Source organism: Rana temporaria, chromosome 1 (assembly GCF_905171775.1).
Source record: "Rana temporaria chromosome 1, aRanTem1.1, whole genome shotgun sequence".
NCBI lineage: Eukaryota > Metazoa > Chordata > Amphibia > Anura > Ranidae > Rana > Rana temporaria.
Genome location: NC_053489.1, coordinates 398388923 through 398405874, shown reverse-complemented (window position 1 = coordinate 398405874; position 16952 = coordinate 398388923). Strand labels below are relative to the sequence as shown.

The window sequence follows — 16952 nt, the reverse complement described above, 5'->3', positions numbered from 1 at the left end:
CCACTTCCAGTCCGGGACAAAATTCCTACATTTTTAAGCAGAGGCCCTAGAGAATATAATGGAGGATGTTGATTTTTTTTATGTTGCATTATATTTGTGCAGCAGTTTTCAAACCCCATTTGTTTGGAACACGCTTTAATGAATTTTAATGCACAAAAAACAAAATATACACACACACACACACACAGGTGCATCTCAGAAACGGTGAATATCAAAAATGTAATTTATTTCAGTAATTAAATGATTAATTGATGCATTACACACAGAGTGATACATTTCAAGCATATTTTAATTTTGAGGATTATGGCTTACAGCTAGTGAAAAGCCAAACTTCAGTAGCTCAAAAAATTTGAATATTACATAAGACCAATAACAAAAAAAGGATTTTTAATACAGAAATGTTGGCTTACTGAAAAGTATGTCCAAGTACAGTATAGTATGCACTCAAAACTTGGTCGGGGCTCCTTTTGCATGAAATACTTCATCAATGTGGCGTTGCATAGGGGTGATCAGTCTGTGTGGTGGCTCTTGAAGCACTGACACCAGCCATGGTCCAGTCCTTGAGCATTCCTCCCAAATTCTTGACTGGTCTTTGCTACGCAATCCCCTCAAGGCTGCGGTTGAACCTATTTGCATGTGCACCTTTTTCTACCACACTTTTTCCTTCCACTCAACTTTCCGTTAACATGTTTGGATACAGCATTTTGCGAAAAGCCAGCTTCTTTAGTAATGATCTTTTGCGACTTACCCTCCTTGTGGAGGGCATCTTCTATACCACTGTCAAGTCCACAGTCTTCCCCATGATTGGGTAACCTACTGAACTAGACTGAGAGGCCATTTAAAGGCTAAGGAAACCTTTGTTTTGAGTTAATTAGCTGAATGGAGTGCGACACCATGAGTTTACAATTGTGACAAACCCTTGTCCTCAAAACAGGACTATGTCCGCCGTCAATGCTTCCTCTGTCCAGAACAAGCACTATCCAAGACTCTTTAGCCCACCCAGTCACCAGCCACAACACAGTGTAGAGTTGCAAACCGATTTACTTTCACACATGGACACAACCGCTAAAATAACTCAGACTCTTTCCACCCACCCTTGGAAAACAAGGCAGGTTAAACTGTCCAATGACAATAGACACACAGGTCAGGTGTGTTCAAACTTCTCATCAGTAAAAAGTCTCAGCAGGGGGGCTGCTGGATCAGTCCCCCTCCCTCTTTCCTCACAGCAAACATACTTACACATTCCATAGTATTTGAGGCAGACAGCCACAATAGAATACATTCACACCCAAACGATCACAGCAAATGGTACACAACAGCATGAGACAACAAACAATACATATATACAACATTGAGTCTGACTAGCACAGATAGTGGGGTTCTCATTCACCTTGTGCCCCTATTAGAGACACAGGGTGATTTTTCACATAAGAGGGGTTGGGTAAGCTGGACACAGTTTCCAGAGCTCTCCAAGGTAAGCCAAGTTGCATAAACCCCCCAGCCAACGTGATCCCTGTCACAACAATATTGAACTTTCACAACATTCTAATTGTCTTAGATACAGCATTTTGAGTTTTCGTAGATGTAAGCCATGATTGTTAAAATTAAAAGAAAGAAAAGCTTGAAATATATCACACTGTGTGTAATGAATCTATATAATATAGGCGTTTCACTTTTAGAGTTGAATTACTAAAATAAATAAACCATTAAAACGATATTTACATTTTGAGATGCACTTGTAATAACTTGAATTTTATAAAAAAAATTGGGAATTAGTAAATCAGGGCTAGACAAATCCCAGTCGCCGGGGCGACTAGAAATAGCATCCTGGCGACTTGGCTTTTTTTTTGTGAAGTCCCCAGCTCTTCCTTGTGTGAGCTGGTGCCATCTGGTGGTGGCCGTTGGTATTACAAGTTAAACAGCAATTCGAATGTAATTTTTCACTATTTTCACTGCCATCTTCTTCCCTCTAATTAGAACCCCCAAACATTATATATATTTTTTATCCTAACACCCTAGAGCAGGGGTGTCAAACTGGCGGCCCTCCAGCTGTTCCGAAACGACAAGTCCCATCATGCCTCTGCCTGTGAGAGTCATGCTTGTAACTGTTAGCCTTGCAATGCCTCATGGGCAACAGCTGGAGTGCCGCCAGTTTGACACCCCTGCCCAAGAGAATAAAATGGCGATCGTTGCAATACTTTAAATACAGTAAAGTTATCCCCATTTTTTTTTTTTATATCAAGAAAGATAATGTTACGCCGAGTAAATTCATACCCAACATGTCACGCTTCAAAATTGCGTCCGCTCGTGGAATGCCGACAAACTTTTACCCTTTAAAATCTTCATAGGCAACGTTTAAAAAAAATCTACAGGTTGCATGTTTTGAGTTACAGAGGAGGTCTAGGGCTAGAATTATTGCTCTCGCTCTACCAATCACGGCGATACCTCACATGTGTTGTTTGAACACCGTTTACATATGTGGGCGCTGCTCACGTATGTGTTCGCTTCTGCGCGCAAGCTCGTCGGGACGGGGTGCGTTTTCTGGCTCCTAACTTTTTTAGCTGTCTCCTAGATTCCAAGCAAATTTGTCAAACCCTGTAGTAAATGGATACCAAACATGCTTTAAAAATGGTGTACGCCTGTGGAACTGCGCCAAATTACAGTACCTACAAATTTTCACAGGCGACACTTTAAAAGCCTTTACAAGTTACCAGTTTGGAGTTAGATTTATTGCTCTCGTGGTGATACCTCCCGTGTGGTGCAATTACCATTAACATATGCGTGCGGGACGATGTGTGAATTCACAAGTGCGTGCAAACAAGAGGGCGCTTTGATTGATTTTTCAATATTTAATTTTAAACGCATTTTTATTTCATTTTTTTTACACAGTTTTTTTAAAATCAACTTTATGGTTATTAAAAGGGCTGAACAACATCAGTCGTGATAGCATGGGCTGTGACAGGTTCTCTCTTTGGAGAAATCTGGGGACTATTAGATACCTTTCTTGGTCTGATCAGCTGCTTCAATGGCCAGAAATAGGCAGGTAAACCAAGAACCGAAAGTGACAAAATGATCAATGTTTTCTGACATCACACAGTGGGAGAAACACAAGTTCTGTCCCAGGAACCGGATGCCGCTGGTCACATTCTTACAGCTATAGGTGACACTACACTAAGCTATACTCCCTAAACACTTGTATAAGGATGACCATTACAGTACATTGTTTTTGACACAATTGGTTGATTTGTGTCATACACAAGGCACAATGTCTGCTATATTATCAGTCCAGACACTTAAAAAGTATCACAAGTAGTATCCCATACTTGCGAGGAGTGGCAGAATTCTTTGGGGTGCAATTCCAAGTATGCAGATGCTGCACGTGAGAAATCTGTTAAATTGACAGCTCATTTTCTTTCCTGCATTTGTGGCAAAAAGATTACGGTATTTAATTGGCGTATAACACACCCTTTTCCCCCCTTAAAATAGGTGGTAAATTGTGTGCACGTTCTACTGCGATACAGGCTGCTTCGGAGGGGGAAGAGGGGGGCGAATGCCACCAGATCAGAGAGCCAGATCTCCTGTGTATTCTGCTTGGCTCGCAGTCTCGCTCTCCTGGACAGCTCCTAGCATTGACGTCAGTGTTATGTCCATCATAGGAGCCGGGCCAAGTCCACGGGAGATCCGGCTCTAATTCGTCACTGAGCAGGCTTTATTAATGGGCCCTGGTGAGGCTGCAGATGGGCACCGAGAAGGCTGCACTGATAGGCAATATGAGGCTGCAGATGGGCACTGATCAGGCTGAAATGGACAAATGGTGAAGCTACAGATGGGCAATGATCAGGCTTCATTAATGGGCAATGCTGAGGCTGCATTGATAGGCACTGACCCTTATTTTGCTTCAAAGTTCTTTAGAAAATTTGAAGGTGTTTTCCTGAAAAATTCTCTCTTAAAATTAAAGAGGAAGTAAACACTCTTAAAATAATCCAGAAAAAAAACCCACCTGCAAGAGAAAGGCATAATGAGCTAGTATGCATAGCATACTAGCTCATTATGTGGCACTTACCTGAAATCGAAGCCCACAAAGTGCTCCTCGTTCCCCTCCGCCGCAACGTCCCCTCGGAGGTTCTTCCTGGTATCGCCGCTCCGGTGCTGTGATTGGCCGGATCGGCGATGACGCAACTCCCGTGCATGCACGCGGGACTGGCACGATCCCATTCATTATGCCGGGACGCTCAGTGCACCTGCGCCATAGACATCGGTGCAGTGTTTTCTGCAAAAATCTCCTTAACCGTGTAGGTTAAGGAGATATTTATTGCACCCACAAGTAAGCCTTAATCTAGGCTTACCTGTAGGTGCAAATTGTCAAAGTGGGTTTACACCCACTTTAAGGAGCATGTTATATGCCGATAAATACAGTACATTTTCAAAAGGCTAACTATGCTTTTCAGAAAATACCTTGGAGTGTTTGCTTTCTAAATCGGGTTCTTTTGTGACCGTTTCCACTGTCCTGGTGCCTCCAAATACATGAAAGGTAGCCAAGAAACAAGTGTAATGTATGCTCCTTGAAAGCCCAAAGGTACATCTTAAATTGTGAAAAAAAAAAAAAAAAAAAAAAATTTACGCAGGCCTCTTAGTCCCATCATGCTCCGGGTGGCAACGACATAATTACCCCGCCCCTTATACAATTACCACACCACATACACCCCCCCCCCATGTTGAGGGCATGCGGCTTGGTACGGCTCAGGAGGGGCGCTTGCTCATCCCCACCCCCTTTCCTGACCGGCCGTGCTGCGTGCTCAGATAAGGGTCTGCTATGGATTTTGGGGGAACCCATGCCGTGTTTTTATTTAAAATTTGGCGTGGAGTTCACCCTCATGATTCATACCAAACAGTGCCTGGGATTGCCCGGAATCCAAGTCGGTTGATTGTAAGTTGGACGACTACAACACATTTTTCCCTGACCGGTGAGCCAGGTGGTCAATCTCGCCAATAAAAGCAGCGAGATTGACACAATATCACGCTCACCCACTTAAAAACTCTTCTCAACCCGAGTTTGGTGGGGGGGGGGGGGTTATACCTGTAAGAGCATATGCCTAAAAATAGCCATAGTGTACATTGACCAACATTTAGGGGAGTTTACAGGCAGAATTTTTTTAAAAAATAAGCGTTCAAAAGCCCGTAGGAGCAGCTTCTTTGACCTGCATTGTGCATGAGCCCTAAATGTCATACGTCTGGGCACAGGTGCAGTTTAAACCAGCCATTTAAAACCATTCAAGTTTATTGCACGTATGCCAATATATTTTTGCAGGCCTAAATAAATGCATGGGGTGACAGTACGTATAGTTTTAATTTTTTTACAGAATGAGGGAAAGTCAGAACCAAAAAAAAAATGTAAATCCAACAGCACAATTGTAAACTGCAAGCAAATAAACCTACCGTCTCCAGCTAGTATCAGGTGGAGGCGACAAATATACCGATCCATATGGGCAGCTGTCTACGTGGCGCATAAGTTAAGGAATAACCTAATATAAACGATCTATACAAACAGTGTAAAAACATTGCTTATAAGCTTATAAAATGCAAATAATAATGTACCAACAACATTCCTGTTAGGCCTGAGGAAACGCAATACTTAAGGTGACTAGTAGTCTGTGCTCTTTCGTGAATGATACAGTTCTGGTTTCAGCTAAGTGGACCCACTCTCATAGATTGTCCCGATGATCATTAAAGAAAATTAGATTGCAGATAGTGGGCCTAAAAGGACACTACTCTTGCTCCATCTTGAAACCCCACAGTGCTCTGAGCCGTCTGTCATTGAACTACCCTTCATTAAGGGTTTATTTGTAAAACAAAACATTGCATGTGTGCGTATACATAAAATATACAGTATATGAATTCGTCCAGTGTTTTAAAATAGAGATTTAAAATCTTTATCAGTTTATATATTCGCTATATGTTGCTTTTAAGATGTAACAGTTTCTTAGGCTGCAGCCGCTAAGCAACAAAAGTTTTCCAGCATGTCCCCTTGGCAGAAGTTGAACAATAAGGGCCACAGAGTGAAATTCAGCCAACACCTGCAAAAATAGTCAAATTTTGATGAGTCTAGTCCCAGCATTAATGAATCATTGGTTTAAAAACTAAATTGTCAAGAAAAAACATAACTCCTGCCAGGACTCAAAATTAACACATATGAACGTACCATAATGAGGAAAGCCATTAACATAAGCAGTTAACCACTTGCCGACCATCCGTCGTCGTTTTACGGCAGCAGGTCGGCTCCCCTGCGCGAGAGCACGTAGTATAACATTGGCCGGGCACACGCGATCGCTCGTTACAGAGCGAGGACCGGGTGCTGTGTGTGTAAACACACAGCTCCCGGTCCTGTCAGGGAGAGAAATGCTGATCTTCTGTTCATACAATGTAATTTCCCCTAGTGAGGCCAGCCCCTCCCCTACAGTTAGAACACACCCAGGGAACATACTTAACCCCTTCCCCGCCCCCTAGAGTTAACCCCTTCACTGCCAGTGGCATTTTTATAGCACTGACAACTATAAAAATGTCAATGGTCCCAAAAATGTGTCAAAAGTGTCCGAAGTGTCCATCGTAATGTCGCAGTACCGAAAAAAAAACCGCTGATAGCCGCCATTACTAGTAAAAAAAAAAAATAATAAAAATGCCATAAAAATACCCTCTATTTTGTAAACGCTATAACTTTTGTGCAAACCAAACGCTTACTGCGATTTGTTTTTTACGAAAAATATGTAGAAGAATGCGTATCGGCCTAAAGGGAAAAAAAATGTGTTTTTTTAATATATTTTTGGGGGATATTTATTATAGCAAAAAGTAAAAAATATTCATTTTTTTGAAATTGTCGCTCTATTTTTGTTTATAGCGCAAAAACTAAAAACCGCAGAGGTGATCAAATACCACCAAAAGGAAAGCTCTATTTGTGGGGAAAAAAGGATGCCAATTTTGTTTGGGAGCCACATCGCACGATTGTCAGTTAAAGCGACGCAGTGCCGAATCGCAAAAAGTGCTCTGGTCTGACCAGCAATATGGTCCGGGGGTTAAGTGGTTAAGAGTGTAGTTTTACAATTTTAAAATGTCCTGTAAATACACACATTTGGAACATGTTGTAGTAACTGGTGTTGACAATGAACAAAGAGGTAGAAAATTATGTCCCCAATATTACCTGTCATAGCAAAATAAAAAAAGTCATAGGCAAAACTAATCTTTATAATTTGAATCAAGCCAGAAAAGTCACGTCCAATCTGAGTGAACCACATAATTAAAAAAAATTTGATAAAATCCAGCTAAAATACAACCACACCTATTAAAGCTTAAAACTTTAAAAAAACAATACAAAAAATAAATAAAAAAAACACATAGAACACCACTCCCCAGAGCACATAGAAAGAGCACCAGATCCACATGCTAACACACACACACACACACACACACACACACACAGCGGGTAAAGTATTGAACACGTCACCATTTTTCTAGGTAAATAGATTTCTAAAGGCTGTGGGCATGAAATTTCACATGTCGGTAACAACCCATGCAATACATCCATCCATACCAAAAAAAACAAACAAACACAGAAATTAAGTTCTGTATAATGAAATGGACCGGCACTAGGGCTGCAACTAACAATTATTTTCATAAATCGATTAGTTGGCCGATTATTGTTTCGATTAAATCTGATAATAGCCTTAAAAAAAAAAAAAAATGCATTTAAAAAAAAAATTGGGGCAAATTTGTTGTTGGGCAGATACAAAACATTACATGCTTTTCTGCAGCTTCTCTATCGAAGTATATTGAACCAAAAAATAAATAAAAAATAGCACCTTTTGCGTTAAAAAGTCATTGCCCTTTCCAAATACGCAGCAGCTTAAAAAAATTATGGATGTGAATGTGTCCCATAGAAAAACATGTAAATGAACTGTAGTGTGTTTCTGCAAAAAGCAACAAAAAACAGAGGTGTGAACCCAGGCCTAAAATGTTTAGTAACATAATGGGGTTAAAAAAACAAAAATAAGTACAAAAAGAGCAAATAATCGCTACTGTAAGGGGTTCATTTTTTTTTACTGTGGGACAGTGAAAGTAATATTTACAGGAGCGATTTGCTTTTTTTGTACTATAAAGGCCTAAATTTTAGTTTTTTTAACCCCATTATGTTACTGGCCGATTAATCGATTATGAAAATTGTAATTGATTATTTTTAATAATCGATTAGTTGTTTCGGCCCTAAATAGCACCGTGAAAAAATAGGATTTTTGTACTCACCATAAAATCCATTTATCTGAGTTCATGGACGGACACAGCAACAATTGACCTTAGGGTTATCTACCTTCCTTTTAGGAGATGACTAGGCAGAAAAAACAGCACTTCAAGTGTTAAAAACACTTCAGTATAGCACCTCCCAGGGGGCGGGTCCCCCGGGTACATCCCTCTCTCTGCATCATGCAGCCCCAGTTTGTAAACAAGCAGTACAAAGGAGGGGCGGTGCTGTGTCCGTCCATGAACTCAGAGAAATGGATTTTACGGTGAGTACAAAAATCCTATTTTCTCTTCCGTTCATGGACGGACACAGCAGCAATTGACCTTAGGGACGTCCCCAAGCAGTGTCAAAAAATTTCGAGGGGTGGGATAAACACAACAAACCAAACTTCACCACAAACAAACCAGAGTTCCTCAATGAGGGAACTTCAACCTTAAACAGCCACCTGTAAAACCTTGCGGCCAAAGGAGGCATCAGAAGATGCACTCACATCCACCTTGTAAAACTTTGAGAAGGTGTGGACAGACGACCAGGTCGCTGCCTTACACACCTGTAAAACAGACGCTTGATGGCAGAAAGCCCAAGAGGCACCAATCGCCCTGGTCGAATACGCCGTAACCTGAAAGGGAGGCGCCCGACCCTTTAGGGCATAGGCCTGAAGCACAACCTGTCTGATCCACCTAGAAATGGTGGCCGACGAGACCGCCAGACACCGACACCAGACACCGACACAAACCGTGAATCCGACCTCCGAAACGGAGCCGTAGCAGACAAGTACACCCGTAGGGTTCGAACCACGTCCAAGGAATGCAACGTGGCCTCCTTTGGGTTCTTCGGTCGAGGACATAAGGATGGTAAAACACTGTCCTCAATGTGAAAAGCCAAAACAACCTTTGGAAGGAATGACTGCTGCGGCCGCAGCACCACCTTGTCCTTGTGGATGACCAATAAAGGAGCCTTGCAAGACAAGGCCGCCAGTTCAGAAACCCGTCTGACCGAAGTAATTGCCACCAGAAAAACCACCTTCTGGTGTTCAACAAGGGAATCTTTCGAATCACCTTCTGGTGGTCAACAAGGGAATCTTTCGAATGTCCTCAAACAGAGACTCTTGAAGCACCGAGAGGACCAAGTTCAATTCTCATGGAGGCAGTGGAGGACGCACAGGAGGGGCCACATGCCGAACCCCCTGTACAAAAGTACGCACCAGGGAGTGCGCCGCCAATGGTCGCTGAAAGTAAACAGCCAAGGCCGAAATCTGACCCTTAACTGTACTTAAGGCAAGAGCCTGATCCACTCCACGCTGTAAGAACAGCAGAATCCGGGACATCACGTATGTACGGGGGTGCCAATTCATGTCCTCACACAGAGATGCAAGCCTTCCACGTACGATGGTAAATCCTCCGTGAAGTAGATGTCCGTGCACGTAGCATGGTAGAAATCACTGAGTCCGACAGACCTCGATCCTGGCTCTCAACAGCCACGCCGTTAAATCCAACGACTGTAAAGCAGGGGGAAAGATAGGACCCTGCAACAGAAGATCTTCTCTCAGGGGTAGACGCCAAGGGACGTCTGCCACCAGACGCACCAGGTCCGCGTACCAGGGACGGCATGGCCAATCCAGGGCGATCAGGATTGTTGGTATCCCCTCGGCTTCCACTCTGCGCAGCAGGCGGGGAAGAAGCTTCAGAGGTCGGAAGGCGTAGATTAGGCGATAGTGACAACATGGCGCCACCAACGCGTCCGCCAAGGAGTCTCTTGACCTGGCCACGAACCGTGACACCTTCCGATTGAGACGGGACGCCAGAAGATCCACATCTGGAGTGCCCCATTTTTGGCACAGACTCTGAAACACTTCCGGGTGTAGCGACCATTCTCCTTGGTCTAGCGTTTGGCGACTTAGGTAGTCGGCCTGCCAGTTCTGCACCCCCGGAATGTACACGGCCGACAGAGCCGGAACGTATCTTTCGGCCCACCGGAGAATGTGCCCGACTTCCGTCGCTGCGGCCGAGCTCCCTGTGCCCCCCTAATGATTGACATACGCCCCGGCCATGGTGTTGTCGGACTGGATCCTGACTGGTCGGTCCTGCAGATCCCGAGACCACTTGGAGAGGCACAGCCGGATCGCTCGGCGCTCCAGGACATTGATCGGCAGGCGGGACTCCTCCTGAGTCCAGCGCCCTGGGCTGACTGGACACCCCAGACACCCCCCCCAGGAGGAGAGGCTGGCATCCATCGTGACCACTGTCCAACGGCACGGCAGAAACAATTTTCTGGTCCGAAGTACCGGAGATGTCAGCCACCAGGGAGGACCTGACCAGGCGACTCACCCAAATCTGGTAATCCAGAGACGAAGGGAGCTTGTCCCAACGTGACAGAATCTCTTTCGGTAACACTCGAGTGTGGAATTGAGCATACGGAGCTGCCTCGAACGAGGCCACCATCAGACCCAGAACTCGCATGCAAAAGCGAAGCGACGACCACTCCTGGGTTCGCCAACCGCTGCACCTCAGATTGCAGCATCTGTAATTTTTCCGTTCGGAGGAAAACCCTTGCCTCTGAGAAATCCAGGACCAACCCCAGGTATTCCAACCGCTGAGACGGTACCAGTACCGACTTCTGGACATTCAATAGCCAACCGAACTCTCGGAGGGCCCGACAGGTGATAGACACATCCTCTTCCAACTCTGAGCTTGAGGAAGCTCTCAGAAGAAGGTTGTCCAGGTATCCCATGATAGCGATCCTGCGCTGCCTCAGCAGGGCCAGAATCGGATCGAGCACCTTGGTGAAAACCCGTGGTGCCGAGGCCAGGCCGAACTGGAGGGCCACAAATTGAAAGTGGTCCTCTCCGACTGCCAAAAAAAACGCAGAAATATCTGGTGTTTTGCGCATATGGGGATATGCAGGTACGCGTCCTTGATATCCAAGGACGCCAGAAAATCCCCCTGATGGAGCGCCGCCACTACCGAGCGAATCAATTCCATCCTGAACTTTTGCACTTTGACAAAACAATTGAGGGCCTTGAGGTCCAGGATTGGACGGACCCCTTCCGTCTTGGGGAACTACAGATTGGATTAAAACCCCTGGAACCGTTCCGCTGAGGGAACCGGTACAATCACTCCCCTGACCAGCAGGTCCTGAACAGCCCCTGACAGGGCAACCCGGCGTTCCGGAGGTTGGAAGGAAATAATCTGTTTGGTGTACAAGAGAGAAACTATCTTGTACCCCGAGGAAACTACTTCGCAAACCCATCGGTCGGAAAGAAGAGACCTCCAATGAGCCGCAAATTCGCTAAGCCGGCCCCCCACCCGAGATATGGGCGGGAGCAGACCTTCATGCAGAAGCAGGCTTGTTGGGCTTGCAGTACCAGGTGCGCTTTTGTCCTTCAGCGGGCGCCTTAGCACCCTGGAAAAGTTTTCCTGCCGCACCCGGCGGGCGAAAAAAATGCTTGGGGCAGTAAAGGAGGGCCCTTGCTTACGGCGAGGCTCCTTACCCTTCCCAGATTCTGGCACGCTTGGGGTAGAAGCCTCCGGATCGGACGCCATGCTGACCCACCGTAAATGCCACCCTTGTACTGCAAGGCAAGACCGACAGGCCACCCTCCCGGCCGTAACAGAACAGAGAGCAGGGGACCCCCCAGAGAACTCACCACCCGACCAGCTGCAGTGCTGCTGAGAAGCTAGAAACGCTGCCCGTGCTGTGCCGTCCCTCAGGAAGTGTGCTGGGAGTATTCGCGCCGTTATTCTGGTCACTAGAGGCCAAAATCCCTTCCAAGATGGCCACCGACATACAAAAAACAGCATGCGGGTTACAAGAAAATGGCCGCCGATCGTCAATAAGAGCGGCCGTCACCGGCAAAATGGTGGCCAAACACGTTTTTAAAACAGATAGTGACAAAAACCAGCAAAAAAAAAAAACCACGGCAACGTACCAGACCCAGAGGTCCCCCCCACCCCGCATAAAAAGACATACAGCACCCCACAGCAGCAGGAGAGGAAGGGAGAGAGGAAATTAGGGCGGACCCCTGATCGACCTCCCCAGGAATGCACCAGCCAAACCACCATGCCAAGGCAAGGGGATACTACTTTCCCATCCTGCGACTACCAGCTGGAGGCATTCCAGACAGACCCAACGTCTGCTTACGGCATGGCTGTCGGCCCGGCACACTGACTCGGCCATAGAGACCGGTCATATGTGTGCCCTGGAGCGTATAGCTCACCGGTCACCCCTGGAGCAACGGGGCATGTCGTGGGCGGCCCAGCGTGTAGCTAAAGGCCGGCACACGCTCGGTGGCCGAACATGGGTGGACTACAAGGATCGAGGATTTAGCCTGTCACCCAGTCGGCAGTTGATTGTAAATCCCAGGATCCAAAAATGCAGGGGAAAAAAAACGCAAAAATTCTCAAAAATTCACCAGAGCACATGGGCCCAGAGAAGCCATGTCTTCTCCTTACACTAGGCAGTAAAAACTGGGACTGCATGATGCAGAGAGAGGGATGTACCCGGGGGACCCGCCCCCTGGGAGGTGCTATACTCAGAGAAGTGTTTAACACTTGAAGTGCTGTTTTTTTTCTGCCTAGTAATCTCCTAAAAGGAAGGTAGATAACCCTAAGGTCAATTGCTGCCGTGTCCGTCCATGAACGGAAGAGAAAAGTATTGAACATATGAAGAAAAGGGAGGTGCAAAAAAAGGCACAGAAAGCCAAGACAGCAGCTTAAATCTATTAGTAATTCAAAAGCAATCCTGCCCCTTTTGTCAGTGCAAATTAATATCAGCTGGTTCAGTCTTAACTGATGGCCTAAAAAAGGGGTCTTACAAGAAACATCTCAAGATGGGTTAAATCAAAGAGCTCTCTCAAGACATTTGTGAAAATTGTTTCAAAACATACTGATGGCATTGGTTACAGAAGGATTCCTAAACTCTTTGGCCATAATTCCAAAAGATATACGTTTGGTGCTAAAACAACACTGCACATCACCAAAAGAACACTATACCCACAGTGAAGCATGGTGGTGGCAGCATCATGCTTTTGGGGCTCTCACAGTTCTTAATACCAGTCAATATTGGCACAAAACCTTCAGGCTTTTGCTAGAAAGTGGAACATGGTGAGGAACTTCATCTTTCAGCATGACAACGATCCAAATCTACAAAGAAATGGCGTCACCAAAACAAATTATTGAATATCAGTGGGGTGATCTGAAGAGGGCTGTGCACAGGAGATTCCTTCGCAATCTGACAGATTTGGAGTGTTTTTGCAAAGAGTGGGCAAATATTGCCACGTTCAGACATGCCATGCTGATAGACTCATACCCAAAAAGACAGTGCTGTAAAAAATAGGGTGCTTCAACAAAGTATTACTTTAAGGGTGTGCACACTAATGCAATCATATTTACATTTTTTTTTCCTTTTTACTTCCCTCCACCTAAAAGATTTTAGTTTGTTGTTCAACTGAGTTGTACAGTTTATAGGTCACATTAAAAAGGTGGAAAAAGTTCTAAAATTAATCATCTTTGTTTCTTTTTTTACATCACAGAGAAACTGACATTTTAACAGGGGTGTAGACTTTATATCCACTCTAGAACATAATTTCACAATAAACCGGCCACTACCAGGTGCTCCTCGCAAGATTTGACAGATTAATAATAATAAGAGTTGTCCAAGAGCCAAGGACCACTTGTGGAGAGCTTTAGAAAGACCTGGAATTAGCCGGTACAATTGTTTCAAAGAAAACCATAAGTAATGCACACAACTGCCATGGCCTGTATGCACGTTCACCACACAAGAGTCCACTGTGTGACTGGAAAGCATGTTGAAGGTCGTTTAAAATTTGTTGCACAACATTTAGACAAGCCTGTGAAATACTGGAATATAGTCTGATCAGATGAAATAAAAATAAACTCTTTGGATGCCATAATACACACCATGTTTGGAGGTCAAAAGACACTGAACATCACCCCAAAAACACCTCCATGCCAACAGTGAAGTTTGGAGATGGGAACATCATGGTGTTGGGGCTGTTTTTCAGCATACAGTACTGGCAAACTTTATGTCATTGAAGGAAGGATGAATGGAAAAAATGTACCAAGACATTCTTGATAAAAACCTGCTGCCATCTACCAGGATGATAAAGATGCAACAAGGGTGGACAATTTCAGCAAACAATGGGGGTTATTTACGAAAGGCTCAAACAAAACAGATCCCAAACAAAGCCAAGGAAACTCTCCATTGGAAGAAAATAAAGCTGCTAGAATGGCCCAGCCAATCCCCTGACGTGAATCAAAAACAAAATCTATGTAAAGAACTAAAAAGAGGAAAGAGTTCAGAGAAGAGGCCAAGTGAATCTTAAAGATTTGAAGACTGTTTGCGTGAAAGAATGTGCCAAAAATCACACCTGAGCAATGCATGCGACTAGTTTCTCCACACAAGATCCATACTTGAAGCCGTCATTTACCAACAAAGGAATTTGTACCAAGTATTAAATACATTTCAGTTGGCGTGTTCAATACTTTTTTCCTGTGTCAGTCTATTGTATTACACATTACACTTTTTTGTTTTGGTTTCTTTGATCAAAATTCCTATTGCACACGTTCCGGGCAAAAATGGCGGATGCTGCAACGATTAACAGTTGGGTTCTGGAAACATCAAACAAGCGTACATATTTCGCCAGCACACCATGGAGCGTCAACTTCCGTCCAAAAAGTTTTTAATGAAAAAGATCTCCTCACCTGACGAATGGACCCTGCGTGGCTCTGAAACGTTGCACTATCCCTTGTGATGTGATCTTTTTCATTAAAAAAATATGTACAGTTCTTTGCATACATTGACTGCATGGGTTGTTACCGACATGTGATGAAAATTGTATGCCAATATCACCTTTAGAAATATATTTATCTATCCATCCCTTCCAAATAAATATTGACATAATAATTTAACAAAAAGAATGAATAAGGATATCTGCCGTCCATGTTTGTCTACTGACAAAGGCCTTCTATGGGGGGATCCAAGCCGATTTCGATCTCGATACACCCTGTCCACTAGACCATGATGTCGAGTTGATCTACTGGTATCTAATCCAGAAGACTGAAAAGGAGTCTGTAAGAATAAGAAATTTTGGTAAACATTAAATGTTTCAAATGCATATTTACAAAAGCAAAAAAAAACACAATTCTAACCCACTTTTTTTCTCAATTAGAATGAATTATAAAAATGAACTTGTAAGGGTGAAAAAAAAAAAAAAAAAAAAAAAAAAAACTTTACCATGGTTATTTTACCCCCACATAAGGATATAAACTTCCAAACACATCTCTTCTACAACTTCACATTTTAAAACGCAAGCACTGTTAAAACACATTCTTGGCCCAGCAACCCAACTAAAGATGGAGGGTTCTCAAACATACCTTTTTTTGCACGCTAGAAAAGGATTTTTTACTTGTATAGCTGCACGATTCAGTATGACATTTATTCTCTAGGGTCTTTGCTAAAATAAAACTGATAACGATTTTAACTTGAAACCAACAAGTGTCAAAAAAAGGTTTAGTCTTTAAGTGGTTTAACTTCCCTCATTTACAGACCGATGTTCATTTCTTTGAATGTAAAAAAAAAAAAAAAAAAAAATCGACTGAAAAATATCGTGCCATGCAGGCTTCAATGTGAAAGCCCTAAGGCTTTCACACTGAAGCGGTGTGCTAGTAGGACCGCTCCAAAAGGCCTGCTAGCCGCATCTTTGGAGCGATATAGGAGCGGGGCGTTTACCGCTCTTATGCCACTCCTTCCCATTGAAATCAATGGGAAACCGCGGTAATACCATTAACCCCTTTTTCGGCCGCTAGCAGGGGTTAAAACCGCACCGCTAGCGGCCGAATATCGCGGTAAATACGACGGTATAGCGGCGCTAAAAATCGTGCCGCTATACCGTAACCGCACCTCCACTGCCCCGTGTGAAAGGGGCCTTACAGTTCGCACAGGCTGAGGAATGTTGTGAAACTTGGCAGACAGGACACAAGATCTTAGTCTCAACCATGGGTTATTATAAGAAGCAACAGTCTAGTGATTAAAAAAAAAATTGTTCCTGCATTTTTTTTTCAAACTCCCTTCACTCTCAGCTCGCCTCAATTTTGTAGCCAGCAATATCAAAGTACACAGGGAAGAGACCGCAAGTAAAAAAAAAAACATTTTCTTACTTACAGTAATCAGTCTTATGGATTGGTGGGCAACATAGGTAGGCCCTCCAGCATTGGTTTACCAAACAGTTTAAGGAAGGGCTCAACAGAATTCAATAAGTTTGCAGCACTTTATGCCTAAAACAGACTCCAGCTCCAAGCTGAAAATCCACCTTGCCAGGGAGAAACTGGTCTTGTACACAAGGCAGTGTAAGAAAAGAGCCACTCATCCCGCACTTCCAGAGTGTTGAGTTATACTGGGTTTCATGCAGACCAGACCATTACATGGTACTGCCTAAAAAAAGGCTACCATCACACCAGAGACCCTTGTGCAGGCATGGGCCAAGGGCTTCCCCTGGGACCAAAGGGAAAGATTTTTTTTTTCCAGGGAAGCAAGATCCTGGTGGATCCAATATCAGACCTGGATATGGGTACACCAAGTCCCTGACATTACGTTCCAGCCAGCTGGTGTGAACCACGGCTGGTTTTGAAAATTATTTTCCTATGGATGT

At 44.2% G+C, this 16952-nt stretch overlaps 1 protein-coding gene across 2 annotated transcripts in view; it reads right to left on the bottom strand.

The window, feature by feature from the left end:
- Positions 1 to 16952, bottom strand: part of CRTC1 (CREB regulated transcription coactivator 1) — a 194316-nt gene that overhangs the window by 112649 nt on the left and 64715 nt on the right. For both annotated transcript variants that reach the window (XM_040322959.1, XM_040322969.1), the window contains exons 3-4: positions 15236 to 15373; positions 5437 to 5498 (exon numbers count right to left, since the gene is read on the bottom strand). In XM_040322959.1, coding sequence (XP_040178893.1) covers positions 5437 to 5498; positions 15236 to 15373 — 200 coding nt within the window. The remainder of the gene's footprint in view (positions 1 to 5436; positions 5499 to 15235; positions 15374 to 16952) is intronic.